At 45.4% G+C, this 24151-nt stretch overlaps 1 protein-coding gene across 3 annotated transcripts in view; it reads left to right on the top strand.

Annotated features, from left to right (window-relative positions):
* egfem1 (EGF-like and EMI domain containing 1) overlaps positions 1 to 24151 on the top strand; it is a 53271-nt gene that overhangs the window by 2393 nt on the left and 26727 nt on the right. For all 3 annotated transcript variants that reach the window (XM_076977115.1, XM_076977113.1, XM_076977114.1), the window contains exons 2-10: positions 622 to 756; positions 935 to 1044; positions 1249 to 1353; positions 14858 to 14980; positions 20354 to 20476; positions 21398 to 21523; positions 23153 to 23275; positions 23535 to 23657; positions 23762 to 23899. In XM_076977115.1, the coding sequence (XP_076833230.1) occupies positions 622 to 756; positions 935 to 1044; positions 1249 to 1353; positions 14858 to 14980; positions 20354 to 20476; positions 21398 to 21523; positions 23153 to 23275; positions 23535 to 23657; positions 23762 to 23899 (1106 nt within the window). The remainder of the gene's footprint in view (positions 1 to 621; positions 757 to 934; positions 1045 to 1248; positions 1354 to 14857; positions 14981 to 20353; positions 20477 to 21397; positions 21524 to 23152; positions 23276 to 23534; positions 23658 to 23761; positions 23900 to 24151) is intronic.

The following is a 24151-nucleotide window of genomic DNA, read 5'->3' on the forward strand; positions in this document are numbered from 1 at the left end:
GGAGCAGGAGTGAGCACCCCTAAACCTCAAGCTGCAGTTTTCATTCAGACAGCAATCAGACAATATCCATGCATCAGATAGAGCTATACTGAGTAGATCCGCTCATAATGTTGGAGAAGACCATATTAATGATATTTCTGTCTGCAAACTTCAGCAGTGTTTAATTCCAAATGTAGTCCTGCTGGTACAGAAGGTGCTAATAGTCTTTTGTCTTTTTCAAAATCATTTTTTTACCCTCCTTTCACTTCTCTTTTTCTCTCACTCTCATTCTGGAGGGACTTTCTTCCCTCCACCCTGCCATGGTGCTGTCTCTCTCTGTTTGTCCATGTCTCTCCCTGTCTCTCTCTGTCTCTCTCTGTCTCTCCCTGCCTCTCCCTGTCTCTTCCTTGTCTCTCTCTGTCTCTCTCTGTCTCTCCCTGTCTCTCTCTGTCTCTCCCTGTCTCTCCCTGTCTCTCCCTGCCTCTCCCTGCCTCTCTCTGTCTCTCCCTGTCTCTCTCTGTCTCTCTCTGTCTCTCCCTGTCTCTCTCTGTCTCTCCCTGTCTCTTCCTTGTCTCTCCTTGTCTCTACCTCTCTCTCTACCTCTTTCTGTTGCTCCCTGTTTCTCTCTGTCTCTCTCCTCAGGCCAAATGTGTGTGAGGAGCAGGAGGTGCAGATGTTGGGGGTGAAGCAGCCGTGTGTGCAGGCCTTCATGCGCATGGTGAAGGTGTGGAAACAGGGCTGCTCCCCCCAGCGCTGGTGCATGGGCTACGAGAGGAGGTGAGGAACACACACACGCACACACACACACACACACACACACACACACACACACACACACACACACACACACATGCACACACACACACACACACAGATCCCACCCCACTCAAACATACATGTACACACATGGTAGCTTCATCCTCTGTTTCTCTCTCTCTCCCTGTGTCTGTTTCAGGACAGGTTACTATACAGCCTACAGGCAGGTGTACAGCATGGAGGTGCAGACTGTTTATAAATGCTGTGCAGGATGGACACAGAGAGGAGAGGAGAGGGGCTGCTTACACAGTAATATGCTGCAAACATGTCTGTGTGTGTGTGTGTGTGTGTGTGTGTGTGTGTGTGTGTGTGTGTGTGTGTGTGTGTGTGTGTGTGTATTTTACAGCAAGCTTTAAGCTTGTTAAAAAAGTAACTTGGTATCAGGTCATTGAGACTGTCATGGCTTACTGTGCTTTTGTGTGTGTGTGTGTGTGTGTGTGTTCCTGTTTTTAGGACTGTGCTCCTCTGGGACCTGTTTTAACGGAGGCAGGTGTGCAGACACTGGAGATCAGGTGTGTGAGTGTCCTGTTGGGTTCCAAGGAACTCGCTGCCAGTATGGTGAGTGAGCTCAGAAGGTGTGTGTGTGTGTGTGTGTGTGAGTGTGATCTATTGGTGAAAGTCAAGGACAGAAAGGGTCAAGTAAGCATGGAGATGTGCTGGTGTTGTCCTTCTCTTGTGTCTGTGTGTCTTTATCGTGTTGGTGTTACAACCCCTTCCATGTTGGATTGCAGTGTACAGGAGTGTGTGTGTGTGTGTGTGTGTGTGTGTGTGTGTGTGTGTGTGTGTGTGTGTGTGAGATTGGGTGAGGAGTGGGATACATTGTTAGAACACACACTCTTAGGGGTTTTCTCTGAAGCTGTTGGCTTTGTAGCTCCTCTGCCATTTAGCCCTTCCCCCACTGATGGCCTGCTTCTGCCAGCTGTGTGTGTGTGTGTGTGTGTGTGTGTGTGTGTGTGTGTGTGTGTGTGTGTGTGTGTGTGGGAACTACAAGCATAAACTGTTGGTGTGACACGTTTGTGTTTCATGGTCGTGAGGTTTTCACACAATGAGGTGAGGAATTACGTATATGCTTGCGAAACTAGAAAAGAGTGTATATGTGTGTGGGGGTCTGCATGTGTGATCACATTCACGCACTGTCTTACATAGCCCCTTCAAACATTTTGTTTAGATTTGTTTACATAATTTTTTTGTAATCATGTAATCTGTTCATCACGTGACACTCTGTCAGGATATTTCTCTGTTCCTTTTCATCAGAAACTTTCTTGCTTTTCTTTCTTTCCCTCTTCATCATTATGCATCCTCCTGCCATTCCTCTTTAATTCATAATCCATTTACGATATGGCCAAACAGTTCATACCAAAGTCCAAACCTTCTCTTACACTGACCCCATTATAGCCCTGACTCTCCCATCAGCTGGGGTGAGTGTTAGATGCCCCTCATTTGTCTGCTCTCCGGACAGCTGGAGTCAGTGGTTGGTACAGACATGAACCAACTGATCTGGGATCTGACCAGTCAGAGCATGTCAAATGTGTGAGGTTTATAGATTGCACTTTGTATATAGTGTAGTAGTATTTGATGGTCATACCTGAACGTATACCCTAAACAGCCAATGAAAATTGAGATGCTGATACAGGAAGTAAAAAAGATAAACGGTGCTGATCTCCTGTTATATGTCCTGTTATATGTCCTGAAGTTCTTACAGAGGGTTTCTAATAGCATTCTCTGGTCACAAAGCACCTTGCCAATTGTGAAAACAGTTAAAAAAACACTGAAGCAGAGTTCGTAAAAGGATGTCTCCTTGTTGGAATGGAAAACCTATTAAGGCCAGATGACTCTAGGGGGGGTAGGTAGGTGGAGGGAGGGAGTTGGTGAGAATGGTTTCTCAGTGCTTTCTATCCTCACATGCTCCCCAGTGTTACCAGGGCTGATCTGTGATCAGTTGCTGGCTTTTGTGATCAGCTGTTGCCTTTTGTGTTTTGATGTGTTTCAGTGCTCAGCAGTGTTGGGAACGTTACTTTAAAAAAGTAATTAGTTATAGTTACTCACTACTTGTTCAAAAAAGTAACTGAGTTAGTAACTGAATTACTCTATAATAAAAGTAACTAGTTACCAGGGAAAGTCTCGGTCCGCTCGGATTACTGTTAGTATATCAATATATAGTAACGCACCGCTTTTAATGACCAGTAACTTCAACGGCATTGTAACGACAGGAAAAGTAATTAATTATATTATCCCGTTACTGACAAAATGACGCCGTTACCTAACGCCGTTATTTGCAACACTGGTGCTCAGTGGAAGTTCCTGAGTCAGCATGTTTTTCTCAGGTTACTGCCACAGAAACGCTATCAGGTTACTGCCATAGAAGTAAAGGAAATGCTGCTTCTAACTGTTGCTTTCATTGCCAGGTTCATAGTGTAGCTGTGCTCAATCTGGGATCATTTAGCCAGTTTAAATGTGATTATGGGGACCCCCAGCAGGCCTGAGTGAACAGTTCTGAGGACAGCTTGTGTCAGTCTGTATCAAAGGTGAAGCATCCATCTGTCCTGCTGTATTACTTCACAGTCACAGTCCGATGCAGAATCAGATGGTAGCATTTGTTAAATGGCAAAATGTGGAGCTCAAATGAGCGAAAAGCAGGTAAAGCGAAACACATTGTGGAGGGAGAGATGGAGTCCAAAAAGAGAATTAGTGAGAAGAAGAGAAGGATGAAAATACTTATGAAGTTTAATTCCTGCTGTAAATGTTTAAACCATGTTTGTACGAAACACTAATGTGCACACTTTCCCACACACATGTGCACACGCAAAGCTCTCCTGTTTCCAATCTGTGATGTCAGTTGATTTGTTCATTACCGTAACTGTCTGCTGCGAGTTAGTCCTCCCGTGCTTGCCGTAGCTCATTACAACACTGTTTAGCTGCTTCGAGACTGTGTACTTGTTTCAGTGATATTTGGAACACACAGACTCCTCACGTATGCATAAACACACACACACACACACACACACACACACACTCACGCACTAACGCACAAATGAAGCCATAGTACAAGACAAAACCCAGCTCTCTTGCTTTTGGTTAAAGAACAGAAATGATGACACTGATGTTTACACACATATGTGTTTGTACATGTGTGTGTAAGTGTAAGCACCAAAAGTCACACTAAAAGAACCAAAGTTGAACAAATGTGAAAAAGTGAAGTGTTGTAGTGGATCAGAGGTTGGGGAGCAGTAGGAACACTACTACTGAGAGCTGAGGTCTGCATTACACTGACATTATATAGATATTTAAGGTCTGGTCAGGGAGTGTGTGTGCACATGGGGGAGTGTGTATACATGTGTGTTGTTATAAGTTATTGTTTAGATGTAAATAATAAAGCAAAAAAGACAGAGAGAGAGGGCAACATAGAGATGGACTGAAATGAGTGCATGTGGTGATTCACGTTTATGCGCACATACAACTTGTATCCTGCCTGTTCAGTAGACAGTTTGCTCTGAAAGTGTCTGTCTGTCTGTCTGTCTGTTTGTCTGTCTATTTTTGTTCAGTTGAAACTTCAGGGTCTGGCTGAGATTACCAGATGATAAAGTCTTCCTTCATTGTGTATTTTTGTGAGAGATTGTGGAGCTGCACATAAGTTCATGTGTTTATTAATTTGTTTACAGGATGCGCGCGTGTGTTTACTGTATGTGTGTGTGGGTCCATGTGCGCTCCCTGTAGATTACCAGTAAAAGTTTGCCCAGGAGTGCTGACTAAGGCCTGACGGGCAGAGTCTGGGTCCAGAGGCTCGTGGTGCTGCCTCGGGACTAATCTCAGATTAGGATATGTCTCCCAGGCCAACAGATATTAATATTAATGTTAAATGTGTGTGTGTGTGTGTGTGGGGGGGGGGGGGGGGGGGGGGTGAATGTATGTGTATTCTAAAAGTGCAGATGGTTTGTTCAACAAAGAGGGGTGTTGAGTGCGGTGCTGTTCAGACATCAGTGTGAGGACACAGCTAACACCGCTAGTCTACTGGTTAACTGCCCCCCAACTGTCTTGTACAATATAAGGACATGAATTCCTGTGCTGTTTTTTTAACAGCCTGTACTGCCTGTCTGTGGGGCTAGTTTAGTAGCTTTGATGATAACCAGACTTCTGTTTGGTAAGCACAGTTATACACCCCTTCAAATTAAAGCATGAGTGAAATGTTTGGATGGGATGGTGGACGTGAAGCTAAATTACAGGCTACATATACAAAGGTCTGAGTTTAATGAGGTATATTTGACTGTGATGCACAGTGCTGTGTGAATGTACCAGCAATTTAGATGAAGAAGTTGCACAGGTTAGGCCTCCACAGACAAGACACACACACGCACACACACACACACACACACCCTCTGGGCCCACAGTGGCCCTGCGCTAGATACTCCTGCAGAAGCAGCATTAGATAGAGGTGCAGGCCATAAAGTGCCACCCTCCTCAGCACGCTAATTCCTCAGCACGCTAATTTCCTCAGCACACTAGTATCTATGGCACACTAATCTCCTCAGCACAATATATCCATGACACGCTAGTCTCCTCAGCACACTAGTATCCATGGCACACTAATCTCCTCAGCACAATATATCCATGACACGTTAGTCTCCTCAGCACACTAGTATCCATGGCACACTAATCTCCTCAGCACAATATATCCATGGCACGCTAGTCTCCTCAGCACACTAGTATCCATGGCACACTAATCTCCTCAGCACAATATATCCATGGCACACTAGTCTCCTCAGCATGCTAGTATCCATAGCATGCTAGTGTTCATAGCACGGTAGTTTCCACAATACGCTAGTCACTACAACAGTAACCCCAGTAACCACATTAACAACCACATTGTTAACGCACTACTGTGTGATCACGGAACAGATGCTGAGCAAAAGTAGCAGAGATCCTGAGTGGGAGTGATGTGGATATTCAGCATCTGAAACACATCCTGCTGTTCTCTCTGGGTTTCTCTCTTATGAGAAGTCTATATAGTTTTTAACATGACATCTGTCCGAGTCGTTGTCGTGTGTGTGTTATGCTGAGGACAGAAGATATCCCTGAGACATCTCAGGGTTTTCTGATCACAGCCAGTGGCGTAAAAAGGGGGTATGCAGCGTATGCGATGCATAGCGGCACTGCACTAGAGGGGGCGCAGAATCAGGTGCCCGGGGAGGGGTGGGGTGCGGGGGTCGCTGATAGTATGTTTGCATACACCTTAGAAAGTATGTAGTTGCAACCCTGATCGCAGCAACACTACACTGCACAGCAGGGAGAGACCACCCATGTGTGTCTGCGTGTGTAAGAAAAAAGTCTCAACTCCAAACACGTTTTGAACTTGAAGTTAATGTGTGAGTTTGAGAGTGAAGGGGCAGAGTTTGAGACAGAGACACAGAGAGAGAGAGAGAGAGAGAGAGAGACACACACACACACACACACACACACAGAGAGAGACAGAGAGAGAGAGAGAGAGAGACAGAGAGAGAGAGAGACAGAGAGAGACAGAGAGAGAGAGAGAGAGGAGAGAGAGAGAGAGAGAGAGAGAGAGAGAGAAATATAAAAAAGAGAGAAGAGAGCACCACACAATGCCCTAGGAGACCAAGATTTGAATGACACATCTGTATGTTTTGTATTATGTGGGATTAGTGAAGACCTCAAACTCCATCTGTGTACCTCTAACTTTCATAGAACAAAAACACCACCACTGACAAACTGAGTTTCCCATGAAAAAATTTACAAGTATATTGTAATTTGTACCAAACTGATAAATGAGTTGAACCCAGTTTATTTAAGCTTGAACTACATAGGCCTACAGTTTCCAGTGTTTCCAGTGTTTCTAGTGTTGCATCAAAACACTGTGTGAAAGCAGATCGCAGATCGCAGAGTGAGCCTGTACAACCTTTTTGCCAAATGCGAATTCCACCCGTCTGGCGGTTCTACAGTAGCCTCTGGACCTGAAGTGATTTCCCCACTGAGCGGAGCTGGATCAGATCATCGGTGTCTGAGCGCTGTAGTTTGAGCTCAGCTCCTGTGGTTTTCCAGTTCTTAGTAAGGCATCGGTAGGGCTGTTCATCGCATGGTCCTGGACCTCACCACTTGTCCTCATGAGTCCTGTGGCACACACACACACACACACACACACACAGAATCTTCCATGCTTTGCCCTATGAGTATGTGTTTGCAAGGTCTTACAGGCCAGTGTATCCAAAAGTTCTGCCATATAATAATAAATTATATAGGAATAAGCTATCTATACAACAACAACTGTTGAAAAAAGTGCTATATATAAAAAATTTGATTGATTGATTGATGGATAAGCAGTCTCGGAAATAACAGAAATGTCCTTTTGGAAACACAGGAGATCGCCCTTAGGCCTATTGTGACGGGCAGGGTGAGCGAAAATAAATGGAAGCGATCACGCCAAGTCTCAGGGAAATAGGATGGTTTAATATGTAAAGTGCGCAAACCAAAACCCGTGAACTGATCCGAATTAAGGATATAATAACCAGCAGTCAACTGGTACAAAGACAAGACATATATAGACGAACAAACGACCCTCAGGTGAGACGGATCGCGGGCTCCGCCCACCTGAGGGACGAACACAACGCCACACCCACATGACAAGCTGCTGCTGTAGACGGGGGCGACCAGTAGGGGGCCGCCGTACCGTGACAGATCCCCCCTCCAAGCCGCACTCCCCTCCACCGGCTGTGCGGCCTACAGCAGCAGCACACAAAACAAAGGGGCAGGCAGGCAGGGACAAGGGACACACCCCCTGTAGTCCCGGAGCTGAAACACAAAACACAAACAGGTTAGCTCGCCTACCTGGGCGGGACCCTGGACCGACTGGGCCGTCAACAAGACAAAACCACGCCCCGGTCGGTCACAGGGCCCTCACGCCCTAACCGGCCTTAAGCCGCATAGCCCCACAGGTGCGAGGACGGCGGGCCACGGCTCCGTGTCCGTCCGGGGTGTATGTGTGCAGGTTACCTCCCTGGGGCGTGGCTAAGTCACCTCCTGGACCTACCTCCTCCCGGAGCTGGCCCCTGCCTTCTGCTAGGGGCCACCCCAGCCTCCTGGGGAGTCAGCCCCAGCCGGAGCCTGACTTTACGAGGTGGACTCCTCCACCAAACCCAGGAGCGCCAGAGACCGAGGCCCAGAGTACCCTTATCGCGGGCTGGGGAACAGCCCCCAAGGGCCTCCTGGTCACCCCGAGCAGGAGGGAGGATCTCCATCCTCAGCAGGAGCTCTTCGGACCAGAGCCCTATCGTCCCCAAACATCCGGGGGCCCCAGTCCTCTAGGGAGGGGCTCTTTCCGACCGGGCTCCGGTCACCCTACAACATAAGGGGGCTCCTGCCAGCTGGAGACCCCCACAAGGTCCAGGACTGCCACGATCTACCGCCAGGGAGAAGCACCTGCACATAAAACACAAAATGCACACACACACCCACATCCACCAACACAAAACATAGACGCGCACTTACCCTGACCATCTCGGCACCCCGCTTCCGGGGGGAGGGGTCTCCATCTCAGCAGGAGGGGACACCAAACAACTCACCTGATGCATCAGGAGAGGGGCCCCTACCGGCTCCGGAGAACACCCTTGAATCCCTGGTCAGGGCCTCCCTTAGGAGCGACGCCCTCCGTGCCACTCCCCGTAGCACGGGACCATCACTGGTCCACCCCCACACACACACACTCAAGGGGGAGGAGCATGTGTGGAATTACATTCAACAGTTCACAAGCACGCTAAAACAAAACGAACACAAAAAGACAAAATACAAAAGACAAATGGACAGGACCAACACACGCGCGCTCTGTAAATGGTGACGCAACCACTCCGGCTCGCAGTCGCTCCCCAATTCCAACACGGAACACATGGGGAGCGAGGCGACAAAAGCGAGTGATACTCGCGTCACGGTCCACAGGGACGCGTCTCCCCAGCTCGCAGTCGCTCACAACATACAAACGCAACACAGAGAGCGAGGCGACAATGCCGAGAAGCACTCGCGTCTCACACGCACAACATTCAAACGTGTGTGTGCAGCACGCTTCGGTCCCGCTGTCCACACACACACATTACGACAAAAAAAACGAAACGCACATCCATAAAAGAGGAGCTTTACGGGGGTAACGGACTCCAGTCCTCGCCGTGTTTCAAACAATACACTAGATAAACGAACATTTAAACACGGCGGGACGAGTGGAGACCGACCCAGCTCACTCTCATATGAAACATACAACACCACGCAGACAAACACTTACCACGAGACATGACCACGAACGAAGGAAAAAGCAAAGGAGACTGGCGGCTTCCGAAGGTGGCTGGTTATTCTGTGACGGGCAGGGTGAGCGAAAATAAATGGAAGCGATCACGCCAAGTCTCAGGGAAATAGGATGGTTTAATATGTAAAGTGCGCAAACCAAAACCCGTGAACTGATCCGAATTAAGGATATAATAACCAGCAGTCAACTGGTACAAAGACAAGACATATATAGACGAACAAACGACCCTCAGGTGAGACGGATCGCGGGCTCCGCCCACCTGAGGGACGAACACAACGCCACACCCACATGACAAGCTGCTGCTGTAGACGGGGGCGACCAGTAGGGGGCCGCCGTACCGTGACACCTATGGACAGGAGATTGTCCTATGGGCCTCTGCATGAGTGGCTGCCTAACTCTTCAGATCTCCTGAGTAAAATGTGTTATTTTGTGAGGTAAGGGTTTACTGCACATTGCATTCATAGTGGCACAAAAGCATAAACGTTTATAGCATAAACATTTAGCTTATCCTGATACTAAGAGCACTGAGGTAAAGTAATTAGAAAATTTTAAGAAAGAAAGAAAGAAGGAGAGAGAGAGAGAGAGAGAGAGAAAGAGAGAGAGAGAGAGAGAGAGAGAGTGTGTGTGTGTGTGTGTGTGTGTGTGTGTGTGTGTTAGAGGGAGATTTTAAAGTGTACAGTCGTAAGCACACATTTCTGAATTTCTTTCTTTCTTTCTGCTGAAAGGTATGAATGGACATACCCTGAAATCTGAAATAGGTATGAATGAATTAAAAACCAGTCAAAATCAGAGTTTTTCTTGTCTGAATTCTGGATAGCATGTGTTACCTTTGAATCTGCCTCAGAGGTGTCTGAGTGTGAAGTGTTTTCACTCAGCGCTGAGTGTGTGTGTGTGTGTGTGTGTGTGTGTGTGTGTGTGTGTGTGTGTGTGTGTGCATGTGGGAATGTGGGAATGTGTGGAGAGGATCCCTTTGGGATGGGCTAAATGAGATCTCTGTGTGAGGAGTGTTGCTGTTTCAAAACACATGGAGTGCAGAGGAAAATTAAGCCTCATTAAGTAAATGTAACCTGAATCCATGCTGGTAAACTCTTTATCTGTAAGTGTGGAGTGGTCCAGAGTGTGCACATCGGTGTGTGAGCGTGTGTTTGTTAGCCTGTGTGTGTGTGTGTGAGTCTCTCCTTCTCACTAACAACACTAAACACACCTCACACAAGGTCATGTGTAATGGCATAGAGAAGCGTATGTGTTCATGTTATCTACCAACACATCTCTAACTGGATGAAGGTCTGAGTCAGAGGGCTTGGGGTCTTGGAGTCATGATGGTGAAAGATCAATGAAACTGGATCCATCATGGAGTTATGAGAGAAGGAGGAGTCCGATGACACTACAGCGTTCCTCTGAAGGTTCCTAGCTACACTCGTCCCTAGCTGGTTGAGCAGCTGACCTGTCTGTAGCCGGGAGAGCACTGTAATTAATGAGGAGTGTGGAGGAGGAGGTGTGAGGAGTGTTGGGGAGGAAATGTGAGGAGTGTGGGGGAGGAGGTGTGAGGAATGTTGGGGAGGAGGTGTGAGGAGTGTTGCGGAGTAGGTTTGAGGAGTGTTGGGGAGGAGGTGTGAGGAGTGTTGCGGAGTAGGTTTGGGGAGGAGGTGGTGAGGAGTGTTGGGTGAGGAGGTGTGAGGAGTGTTGGGCGAGGAGATGTGAGGAGTGTTGAGTGAGGAGGTGTGAGGAGTGTTGGGCGAGGAGATGTGAGGAGTGTTGGGCGAGGAGGTGTGAGGAGTGTTGGGCGAGGAGGTGTGAGGAGTGTTGAGTGAGGAGGTGTGAGGAGTGTTGGGGGAGGAGGTGTGAGGAGTGTTGGGGAGGAGGTGTGAGGAGTGTTGGGGAGGAGGTGTGAGGAGTGTTGAGTGAGGAGGTGTGAGGAGTGTTGGGGGCCAAGGGTACTGGACAGCTAAAGACGCTTGGGGCGCACTAACTACCTCATTATGTGTAATTGACCCAGCAGACGACCACACTTTGTCTGCTCTGCACTTGTTGCTGGAGGCACTCGGATGTTTTTCCCTCTCCAGACCTGTTGGATGTCTTGGACTTTTGGCCACAGAAGGCTACCGCATCGCTGAGATTCAAACCCATGACCTTCTGGTCCATATGGAACTTCCTGTCAGCTGATAATATAGATCACTATGTGTAGCGTCAGAGACCAAGTGTGGGTGGGGCCTGGGATATTGGCATGGCGACCCATCCTTGGTTTCTAAGGCTCTGCAGATGAGCACTGGAGATCTTTTGCCCTTGGTGTTCCAGAAGGAGTGGAGTACTCTTCCTGCTTCTCGGCCTACAAATACAGACATGCAATCTACAGCAAGTGTATGTGTGCATATAATAATAAAAAAATAATCATCTTTATTTGTATAGCACCTACATACATGCAACTCAACATGCTTTAGACACACATATTACAGAGGGGGGGGGGTCAGAAAGACTGTGTGTGTGTGTGTGTGTGTGTGTGTGTGTGTGTGTGTGTGTGTGTGTGTGTGTGTGTAGAGTTCAGAGAGCAGTAACATAATGTATGCCATGGGACAGGGCTGTCATGGAGGATCAGTAATTCATGTACATACTCTGTGGAAGTGTGTGTGTGCTGTGGGAGTTGTTGAAGCTGTATGTGGCTGAGGAGGCATGTTTCTCCTGGTTAGCCCAGAAACCCTGACCTGTGGGCTGCTATAGCACTCACTCACACACACACACACACACACACACACACACACACACACACACACACACACACACACACACACACACATACACACACACACCACACACCACACACCAAAAAAAAACCCGGCCCTGATAGTTGTTACCACTAAACTCCCATTTGTCTACATAGGTTGCTACATGTGTCCAACACATACACTAAACTTCATTGCCACTGTGAAAAGTCAATGGCATCTGGTGGGTGTCATCACTTATCTTGTGGTATTGGTCATTATAAGATCAGTTTAAAAGCAGCATATAACACGGAGGAAGTCTAGAAATGCACCTTGGCATTACCTCATAATCTTGTGTTTGCGTGTGTGTATGTGTGCGTGCGTGTTAAAGAGTACAGATAGCAGACATTATTACAGACCTGATACAAAAGGAAATGACTAACAAGAGGTAAATACACAAGCAAGCTGGAAACTATTTAACCTGCTTGCTTGTGTGTGTGTGTGTGTGTGCGCCTTTGCGCGCGTGTGTGTGTGTGCCTGTGTGTGTCTGTCAGAATGAGAGGTGTATGTGGGGTTAAGAGAACAAACAGACATCAGTACCAGCTCGTTTGTCCGTCAGTGGGGGATTTTCATACCTGTTGACGTTTATGTGCAAACTCAGTCCCTGTAATTGCCAGATTTGTCAGGAGGCATCTGTGTTGTGTCAGTGGTATAAGGCAAATTAACTTGTGAAGTGCCCTTTGACCTCCAATTACCCAGTTTATGAGCCACATTGTGCTCTTTGGAACTGGGACGTATTATTTTTGTTTTGTAATATTTTATTTGAGTCATAAGGTCATCAGGACACATTTCTGAAACATCTTTTCAGTTTAATACCATTTACTAAAATGTTTGTTCACATATACATATTCTTGATACAAGCCAAACTAAGCTGACCTGATGTGGTGAAAACCTTTTTTTTTTTTTTAGTACAGATATTTCTTGTTTACAAGATTTATTTATTAAGGATAGTGTGATGAGGTCAGAGAACTGCCCCATAGAACACTGAACTATAGAATATTGTTACAGAGTCTGGACGTACCAGAAACCCCCACCAAAGAGCGTGGGGTGGAACATCTCCAGCCCTTAGACATGTCAGAAGGGCCCATTATGGTGTAAGGGTAGGGGGAGCTACAGAAAGACAACTGGGGACAAAAGGAACAGGACATGAATATGTACTTACCGGTAAAATGAGCTAACAATGGCCATCGGACTAAGCTGGATTTAAGGTTCAGACACAGTGTATGATGTAGAACATAATTAATTTTATCTTTCCTCTGTAAGACCCACCTACCCAGTATGTTGGTTTAGCCCAGGGCGGGGCTCAGGGTATTTAAGGGTGGTGTAGGGCAGAAGGAGGGCGGGCTGTAAGAGAACACGTTTGAGTGACCGGCTGGTTGCGGTTTAGTCTAGTGGGGTAGTTGCTACAGAAACTGCTTATATTCCTCCAGGAGACATTACAGCTCTGTCCAATTGTTTTATGACTGGAAACCATTTCCTTTTCTTTCTTTTTACTCTCGCTTTGTTTATTAATCAATTGAACACTAAAGAACGTACTCAGAGGTATCCTGTGCTCTTGGTCTGGTGCACCCCGTACTCTGTACCCAACACTCGACACGCATAAATCCTGAAATTCCCACGGAGTACATTGTCCTCTGATGGGGACTGTTATAGATAGGCCTACTTCTCATTGTTACTTTTGTGTCATGTGTTTCTAGAGCAGGGGTTCTTAACCTTTTTCACTGTGCGACCCCCTTTTAGGCTCCGGTAAATTTCGCGAAGCCCCCCCCCCCCCGTTTACGTTCTAAACACTTCACAGCTTTTGATTGCAAACTCGAATGCTTCGTCTGCAAATGGCGTAGCAACTTGGAGGGCCTGAGACTTTCCTTGGCTAGCACTTCGCCACAAACAAGACAGGGTTGCCAACTCTCACGCATTGAGCCTGAGACACACGAATTTGACTATTTTCACACGCTCTCACGCCACACATCCAATTTCTCACGCCGAAAAAAACTAGTTTATTTACCTCTGATCCATATCTATGATTCAATGAGTTACTAGTTCAATCACCGGTGATCAATCGATCGCGATATAACACTTAATTTGTGTCCATTGTACACCCGCCCGGTAACAATTTACACTCGCCACCCCCTCCAGGTTCAAATCTCACTCCAAGCGATCTTGAAAAGTTGGCAACCCTGAACACACTGCGGTCGTGCATCCTCTCCTTCGCTTGTCTGCGTAAATCCATATTCTAAGTACTTTTCATATTTTCTCACTTTCTCGTTTTTTTCCTGTTCTGAAGTTCCTGGAAGTGGGCGTTTTGCATCCCCACTTTCAGTTCGACGTTCTACAAAACACTCCATGTTAATCCAGCCTGGACGAGCGGAGCCACAATGAGGCAGTTTGATTCAATAAACTTTACTGAATCAACCTGCCTCATTCTGAGTCTTGATTCAGGTTCACGCATGCACGTTGTGGCTCCGCTTGTCCAGGCCACAGACGTAATTTTGGGGGGGGACGGGGGGGACATGTCCCCCCCACTTTTTCAAAAGCCGGCTTTGGTCCCCCCCAGTTTTTACGGTTAAAACCAAATATTTAAATAGCGTCGAATCTATGTCCCCCCCACTTTTGAAATCAAAATTACGTCCATGGTCCAGGCTGAGTAAAGAACAACAAAATTTAGCTCCAAACCTGATTCGTCGCACATTTAACTCAGAAAACACCTTATTTTGTGTCACATTCGCGACCCCCTTGGAAGTACGTCGCGACGACCCCCCCCCCCCCAGGTTAAGTACCCCTGTTCTAGAGCATCAATTTTTTCTCAAAACTACCAGTACTCATTAGGAATAAGTCATGAATTCATTTTTGTTTATTTGCTATATGAAGAATTATATATTTTCTGTCTATTTCTCTCCCTCTCTTTCTTCCTTTCTTTGTCTGTCTCTCTCCTTCTGTCCCCATCTCTCTCTCTCTCTCATTCCCTCTTTCTTTCTCTCTTTCTCTCACCATTCTGTCTCTCTCCCTCCAGATGTGAACGAATGTGAGAAATCTAATGGCGGCTGTGAGGCCCTGTGCTGTAACACTATCGGTAGCTTCTACTGTAAGTGTCCTGATGGAAGCTCATTGGAAGAAGACAGCAAGACCTGTCGAGGTAATCACACACAATCAGGACACATTACGGAGTAATCACACACACACACACACACACACACACACACACACACACACACACACACACACACACACACACACACACACACACACACACACACACACACACACAAACTAAACAAAACAATGTGAAAACATGCCCTGTCTGTTCATAATCCTCCCAGTCACGCCCTAACACAATATCACTTACAGATGTCAGATGTTGAGTGCTGTATGGCCCCAGTGTTGTATAAAGTATTCGAGACCCATACTTGAGTAAAAGTACAAGTACTCTATCAAAACATTTACTTGAGTAGAAGTTGAAGTGTTCTTTAAAAACTTTACTTAAGTAGAAGTACAGAAGTATTCAGCATTTTTTGTACTTGAGTATTGCAAGTAGTTTAGTCTAAAATTTATTACTCAAGTACTGAAAGTAAAAAGTACAAGTATTGTGTTTTGAATTAATTAAAGAAAGCCATCAAAGTTTGATTATCAATTGTTTTTATATATCACTTACAAATCAAAGATGTCAAAGATCACAAATACAAGTGTTCTGTATGTACTTAAAAAACTGGGGTTAACACTTCGTACACAAAAAACAGATAACCTATGTCCCGCTACGTTGTAGGTTTGACGCAAAAGTACAAATTCGCCATAATTTAGCTGAGAAAACGAGGTGTATTTTGGACGTAAAATCCGTCCGTCGGATTCTAAGGGTGAGCTTACTGCCCTGCGTTTACCCCCAATAAATGCCCTTACCCTATAAAAACACTATACTATAAAATGGGCACATGATTAGTCAGCACGTCGCCTTTATTGCCAGCTAATGTTAAGTGAATTCTGCAGCACGCCATGAACATAATTAGGTTAGTTAAGATATCTAACCTAACTAGTGCTTACTGCGCTCTTCTGCTGTTACCAAACACGGTACCATCTCTTTTAATGAGATAAAAAGCGAATTATTTGGAATAATTTCGAATATATGTGTATTTGTATAAATATGTAAATGAAGCTGAAGGTGCTGGAAAATACTGAAAATGGACCTTCAAAGTGCCGTACAAGTGCATGAATTCCACCTTGTAACTTCACACGCACAAAAATCGAGAGGTGCACGACCTCGCGACGCGACTGCGCGCGTGGTTAACGCGCATGGGCGGAGCCACCGCGATTGCGTCATTTTTGCCGCGCGGACCCTTGCCGCAGTAACAGCGTGTCAAGTGAACCTAGATTACGAAGCTCAAGTGTTCAGTGAAGGCAGCAGCAGAGTTAACGAGACGCGACCGGAGCATGCGCAGTTTTCATAAGACAGCCTGATCGCTTGACCCGGTGACAGCGCCAGCTAACATGTATATAATTGTAACGAGTAACTATACAGCACGTAAAAATATATCGGAGTAAAAGTATTAAACTGATGGAAAATATGTAGTGAAGTAAAAGTGGAAGTAGGAGAAAAAAATAATACTCCAGTAAAGTACAGATACAGCATTTTAGTACTTAAGTACAGTAGTGAAGTAGTTCTACTTCGTTACTATACAACTCTGTATGACCCCAATGTGGCATTATGGTGGAGAAGCCCATGATTATGTGGCACGATGGGGGAGAAGCCCATGATTGCTGATGGTAGCACATAATGAGACATCGCCACCATGCTGTCCAGGAACTGCAACAATGGCTTGTTGGTCAATCACATTCCAGCCTCTCCTCATTTGTTTGGTCAGACTGAACCCATCATCATCCATGTAAATATATTCATGTGGTCCAGTTGAAACATTTTCTGTGGAAAAATACTTTGTAAGTGGTACAGAAAGAAAGCTTTATGCAGTATTGAACATCCATCTGTACATACTGGTTCCTTTGCTCATTGACCCAGTTAGGGTCAAAAGGCACTTAACTGTATAGTGGCTTTATTCGCATTCTGTTGCATTTTAGGACATGATCAGTGGAAGTGAGGCTGATGCAGTAAGTCACGCAGTTGGATTGCATTGTTCTGATGGACCATGTCAACAATGAGGGTCTTTTAGTGTGGCCACAACATAGATTCCCCCCTAATGTGTGTATGTGTCTTGCAATTCTACAAAAAGCCCATTCAGATAAAAAAAATCTGAATCTGCTTAGGTTGGGCTGAACTCGAAGTCCCACGTCCCTCATTGTCAAACCATAGACAAGAAAATGACAGTCGCCCGTATTTAATCTGAAATAATTGTTCTTTGTCTCATTTCTCATTCTTCCTTTTCTTACTCTGCCTCTCTGATTGTTTCTATCTTTAGTGAAACGTCAATGACCACGGCTCCCTGTACCAGCTTATATTGGTTTCTTCACATCATAAGCCACATGTGTGATCAAATTTGAGTTACTGTGTTTAAGTTGAGGCACTTGTGCTTTGTTTGAGTTTCATTTTTGCTACCATTATGCAAACCAAGTCTATCACAGTGCAACATACATATGTATTAGTTTAATTCAAATGAGTTACTCTGGCTTAGTTATATTTTAAATGTGCCACCTAATGTTAGCAATGTTACTCAATGACCCAGTTATAACAATACAGATAATCTACACCTATGACATTAGGATGACCATATGTGGATGCAAACACACACACACACACACACACACACACACACACACACACACACACACACACACACACACACACACAGAGAGAGAGAAAGAAAATACACTTCTAAATGCTTTAGAAGCAAAATATGAAACTGGTATGCTGTGCATGTTGTTTGTGTTCACATGCCACCTAAGTGTTTTGTGGGTGCAGTGTGTGAAGGGAGAGAGGTCTCTGGTCACTCTCACAAAAAGAACAGCTCAGCTCTGAAGGAATGTGTGTGTCTGGGCACGCACGTGTGTGTGCGTGTGTGTGTGCGTGTGCGTGTGTGTGTGCGTGTGTGTGTGTGTGTGTGTGTGTGTGTGTGTGTGTGAGCAGGTATGAGTGGCCTCAGCTCTGAATGAATGTGTGTTAAAAAAAAACACAGTGGTTCTATGTTGTTTTAGAAGAAAAGTTATGGAATGACCAGAGAGAGTTAGAGATGGGAAAGGAAGGGAGGGTGGAGGAAGAGAAGGGAGGGTGGAGGAAGAGAAGGGAGGGTGGAGGAGAGATAACTGCAACAGGAGAGCAATGAACCTCAGGAGATGCAGCATGTTTTTTCACTCAGCCCCCTTTTACCCATTACTCACTTAAGAAAAGACACACACACTGCATCTTTTAACATGGCATGTTCGCATATAGATTGAACACTCAAAACGTATGGCTTCTGTCTTTAACCCCCCCCCCCCCCACTCCCTCTCTTAATTAAATTCAATTAAACCCAACAATGCTTTATTGGCATGAATAAGTTAGATTCTTGCCAAAGCAACCAAACATAGCAGAAAATAAGTAGAAAAAAAAGAGTTATAAAACATCATATTAACAGTCATTAATCAACAGTACTGAGCAACTGAAAAGGAAAAAAAGAATTATAAAGGAGGATTCAGACTTAGTTGTTGTACCTCAGGCTGTGACAGGTTGCTATGAATCTTCTGAAAAAATCAGTATCCTCTCCCCTCTCCAGGGTAGTTTTTCTTTCTTACTGCAGACGAGATACCCCGGGCAGATGTGGCAAATGTGTGTATAGAATTGGGTTTTGATTGATTTCTATTCGGGACACTCTGTATGGAAGTGAAGTTCAGTGTCTCCCCTTCAGTGACGTGATGCGGCTGGCAGGTTGATGTGGCTTCCTGTTGATTCACACAGGTCATGAGTCACAGGTCAAACTCTTCAGGTAAGAGGAAGAGGGGCCAAACCTGAATACGACATGTACTGCCCCTTCTAATCGAAGGCATGTGCTTGCCGGAGGAACTGAAACTAGAGATATACATGTGACATGTGTAAGGAGACCCATCAGCTATGTTGGAGCTGTCCTTAATTATGTTCACACACACAAATACACACCACACACACATACCCCCCCCACCAACATCCACACATAAATGCATACATGCACACACATGCACAGACAGGATGCAGGTACAATGTGTTTAGCAGACGTACTCTAAATCTTAATTAGCCATGCTGTAACGTTAAGGTAGCGTTTGGGCAACGTTCCTCATGAGAGGACAAGATCTGTTTCTCTTCATCGACACGGAAAACTTTTTTCTTTTAGAACGATAAAACGTTCCAAATGGACAATCCAGAACGGAGGTACCTTGAGAATTCTGGTGCATTCTACCATTGAACAGAATTCAGCAAGGAACAGCAGATTTTATTTGTGTTGTCTAACTGTGGCTTTAATTGTGGCTCTTCATCATGGCTCAAACTGCAGTGTGGCTGATAAACACTCTAGTGCTGTATCACGCTGCCCGTGGCCCTGTTCACCAAGGTGTAAGGTAATAAAATAGTGCCCTGTCAGTATTTAATTATTTTAATTACCTTTATTCCCTGTGTGTGTGCAGTGCTGGCATAGTTACCTTGAAAAAGTAATCCGATTACTGATTACTCCTTTTAAAAGTTACTGATTACTTGATTTTAAAAGTAACTACGTTAGATTACAAGTTACTTTAATAGTTACATTCAGCAGCAAAATAATTTTTTTCAATACTCACTTTATTGGAAGTGCATTTTTAACATTAACAATGTATTGAAGCAGGTTCGAACCGAGGCAGAAACTGCTTAATCCAAAAATCCCGTGGAGGGAAACTTTATTGATAACGCAACCCTGGCGCGCGCAGGCTCCGCACCCCCAGTGTCACTTAAAGGGCCAAGACACCTTGAATAGCCAAGTGTCTGTCCGTAGCTACAGTATCTCCTGACAGTACGTTTGTGTAGCTGCGCGGTATTATTTGCAAATTTATTTGTACACGTAATACAAGCGAACTGTTCAGTCAGACAGCTATTTGTTGTGAAACTAAATGCCATTACAATTTCAAGCTTTTTAAAGTAGGCTACGTTAGTCAAAATTCCAGCACTTTTCAAACGTGGAACACAAAGCAACATTAAAATTCGTCAGGTAAATGCTCCTTCCCCTGTTTTTGAGGGGTATTTCTTTATACTACCACATATCGTTACGGACAACACTGCACAAAATGACTTGTAAAACGCGCTCGCGCTCTCACAGGGTCGCGCGCAGCGTGCGGAGTCGAGCGCTACGGTCAGACGCAAAAGTAGAACTGAGCCAAGAAGAAATCAAAATAAATATTTTTACTGGGGAAAATAAAAATAATAACGCACTGTTACTTTGATAAGTAACTTTAATCTGATTACTGGACTGGAAATAGTAGCGCGTTATATTACTCGTTACCGAAAAAAGTGGTAAGATTAGAGTAACGCGTTACTGACATCACTGTGTGTGTGTGTGTGTGTGTGTGTGTGTGTGTGTGTGTGTGTGTACAGATATAGATGAGTGTATGGAGATGAACGGAGGCTGTCAGCAGAAGTGTGTTAACACTCCTGGGTCGTACCACTGTGAGTGCAGGGAGGGGTTTCGCATGCATGCTGATGCTCGTACGTGCATAGGTAAGACCTTCTCTCTCACACACGTACACACACACACACACACACACACACACACACACACACACACACACACACACACACACACACACACAGACAAACTCTTCAATGTGTGTGCGCGTGTTTTGTGACTAAAGCTTTTCAAGTGATGCTCATTGATCAATGTTACACAACCCAGTGCTACAATGTCATTGTATACACAAACACACACATGCATGCAAACACACACACACACACACACACACACACACACACACACACACACACACACACACACACACACACACAAACTCTTCAATATGTGCACATGTGTTTTGTGACTAAAGCTTTTCAAGTGATGCTCACTGATCAATCTTACACAACCTAGTTTTTTGTATGTATAAACATGCACACACACTCACACACAGTTTGCAGTTCTGGGTCCATAAGCACAAAAGCACAGATGATTTGTGTCATGTGGAGGATTCCATAGGAAGAGGAGAAACACTTGTTCCTGATCCCCTCTCCTGGGTGCCTGTCCCTGGGTATGAGAGTGAAGGCCTGCCTGTCTCTGCTCCATTACCTCTGCATAACTCATCATTCTCTGGCTGTCTTCACCACTGCTTGCCACATCATCATTCTGAGACATGTCTGGCGATGTCATCAGCATGAGACAGCAGTTCTGACCTGTGCTTTCAGAGATGCCATCAATCAGAGAGACAGATAGAGAGTGATAGAACAGGAGATTTCCATAACATGATCCCAACATCTCTTTGAGTCGGATTCAAATTGGAATCGACTGAGAAATCTGGGTTGCCCATTACAAGCTGTCAACATGCATCTGAAAAATGATCTTGCCACACACATCAAGCTACATTTGATATTTCTAACCATCTCTTTGCGTGTGTGTTTGCTGGTGTCATCTGTCTTTGCGTTACTCTGCAGCGCTGAACTCTTGCTCAGTGCTGAATGGAGGCTGTGAGCACAGGTGTGTAGATCTGGGCAACGACACCTACAAATGCCAGTGTCGCCGTGACTACCAGCTCCAGAGTGACGGCAGACACTGCGAGTGTAAGTGCACACACGTGGACACCTGCGGAAATGAAACGACTGTAATGTCACCAGTGGAAAACCTTCTTTCAGAGTTACTGAGGTTAGGGTCAGGCCTCCTAGGGCTTAGTATTAGACTTGGTGTTTATGGTTTATAGTTAAAATAAGGTTCGATTCTATAGTTAGGTTTTAGGGCTGGACTTTGGAAATATAGTTTAGGATTTATGTTTAGAGTTAAATAAATTCTACATAAATATAATATGTGACAAATGTTTAACCAAAGATTTACTTTGATAAGGTAAAATACGTGTGTGTGTGACATTTTGGAGCGTAACACTGGATAAGTGCAGACTTTCAGTGAATAGGGTTTAAGCAGAGGTGTAGTCAAGTAGCACAAGGGTCAAAACCAGATCAGTAGTGAAGGCACAAAACCAGAATCCAAACACAGTCCAGATCAAAACGACAATAGAACAGTAAAAGCCGGACACAGGTACACCACATGACAAATCCAACCGAAACAGTAGAGTGACAGACCAGGTGTAACCATAGAGAGAAAATCACAATACAAATAGGCCAGGTGTAACCATAGAGAGAAAATCACAATACAAACAGACCAGGTGTAACCATAGAGAGATAATCACAATACAAACAGGCCAGGGGTAACCATAGAGAGAATATCACAATACAAACAGACCAGGTGTAACCATCCGTCACGAGTGTTACGTTCGCCACCCCCGCTCAACAACTTACGTTCGCCACCCCCCCCCGGCTCAACAACTTACGTTCGCCACCCCCGCCGCACCGGACCTCAGGTCACAGGTATCTGCCAAAATTGGACCGCGGACAAATTTAGTTGAGTACGCCTGCCATAGAGAGAATATCACAATACAAACAGGCCAGGTGTAATCATAGAGAGAATATCACAATACAAACAGGCCAGGTGTAACCACAGAGAGAAAATCACAATACAAACAGGCCAGGTGTAACCATAGGGAGAATATCACAATACAAACAGACCAGGTGTAACCATAGAGAGAATATCACAATGCAAACAGACCAGGTGTAACCATAGAGAGAATATCACAATGCAAACAGACCAGGTGTAACCATAGAGAGAATATCACAATACAAACAGGCCAGGTGTAACCATAGAGAGAAAATCACAATACAAACAGACCAGGTGTAACCATAGAGAGAAAATCACAATACAAATAGACCAGGTGTAACCATAGAGAGAATATCACAATACAAACAGACCAGGTGTAACCATAGAGAGAAAATCACAAGACAAATAGACCAGGTGAAATACTTCATGAAGAAGTGCTGCAGAGTTCAGGTTTATATGGAGGTTTGGTAATGTGGAACAGGTGTGCTCTAGTAATCGGGCGAGCCGCTTGACAGTGTGTGTGTGTGTATGTGTGTGTGTGTGTGTGTGTGTGTGTGTGTGTGTGCTGTACAGTGAAGGATTGCTGTTTGGAGGTTAATGGGGATGTGCTCTGCTGTGTGTGTATGTGTGTATACAGTGAAGAATTGTTGTTTGGAGGGTAGTGGGGAATGTTCTCAGCTGTGTGTGTGTGTGTGTGTGTGTGTGTGTGTGTGTGTGTGTGTGTGTGTGTGTGTGTGTGTGTGTGTGTGTGTGTGTGTGTACAGTGAAGGATCGCTGTTTGGAGGGTAATGGGGGATGTGCCCATCTGTGTGTCCATGAGAATGGATTCATGTCATGTAGCTGCAGGCCTGGATACACACTGGCCATAGACCACAAGAACTGTGATGGTAAACATACACACACACACACACACACACACACACTCACACAAATAGGAGACATTGACAGACTTTGGAGACGTTGCCATTAGCAGGCCATTGATGTCCTAGTTAGTCACACTAACTTCGTTTTCAAGTGAGTGACATTCTTCACTCCCCCACTTCAGGTTTGCCACATGCCAGATGGTCTTCAGACACATATAATTCTGTGTGCCTTTGTTGTTGATTCTATAATTGATGTGTGAGACATGTGTGTGTTCTACCATAGATGTGGACGAGTGTGTGTCCAAACAGGGCAGGTGTGCGCATCGCTGCGTGAACATGCCAGGATCCTTCAGGTGTGTGTGTAACCCCGGCTTTGAGCTGGGCGCAGATGGGAGGCAGTGCTACCGTGAGTACACACACACACACACACACACACACACACACACACACACACACAGAGTTTCAGGGCTTCTTTGCACATATAGGCCTTTAACGGTAGTCTCCACTCAGGTATTGAGATGGAGATCGTGAATGGCTGTGAGAAGGACAATGGCGGCTGCTCTCACCAGTGTGAACACACCACCAGCGGCCCCCTCTGCTCCTGCAGCCACGGATACCGGCTCGCCGACGACCTCAGGACGTGCGTAGGTATGACCCCTGGGTGACCCTGCTGGGCATAGCTGTATGAAGAACGCCTTAATATGCTGACCGGGACCAAGTGACCCTGAAGGAAGAGGTGAAGTAGAAAGAAAAGTTCTACCATGCAGCGCTGACCTTTGTACTTCAGGGAGGAATTTTGAGATTAGATTAGATTGTTTTGGATTAGATAGGATTAGAGAGTGTGAGACAGTGTTTAGATTGGTTTTAAACCATTGAGGTTGCTGTAGAGCTTCTCCTTGT

This window comes from Brachyhypopomus gauderio, chromosome 16, assembly GCF_052324685.1.
Source record: "Brachyhypopomus gauderio isolate BG-103 chromosome 16, BGAUD_0.2, whole genome shotgun sequence".
NCBI classification, from domain to species: Eukaryota; Metazoa; Chordata; class Actinopteri; order Gymnotiformes; family Hypopomidae; genus Brachyhypopomus; species Brachyhypopomus gauderio.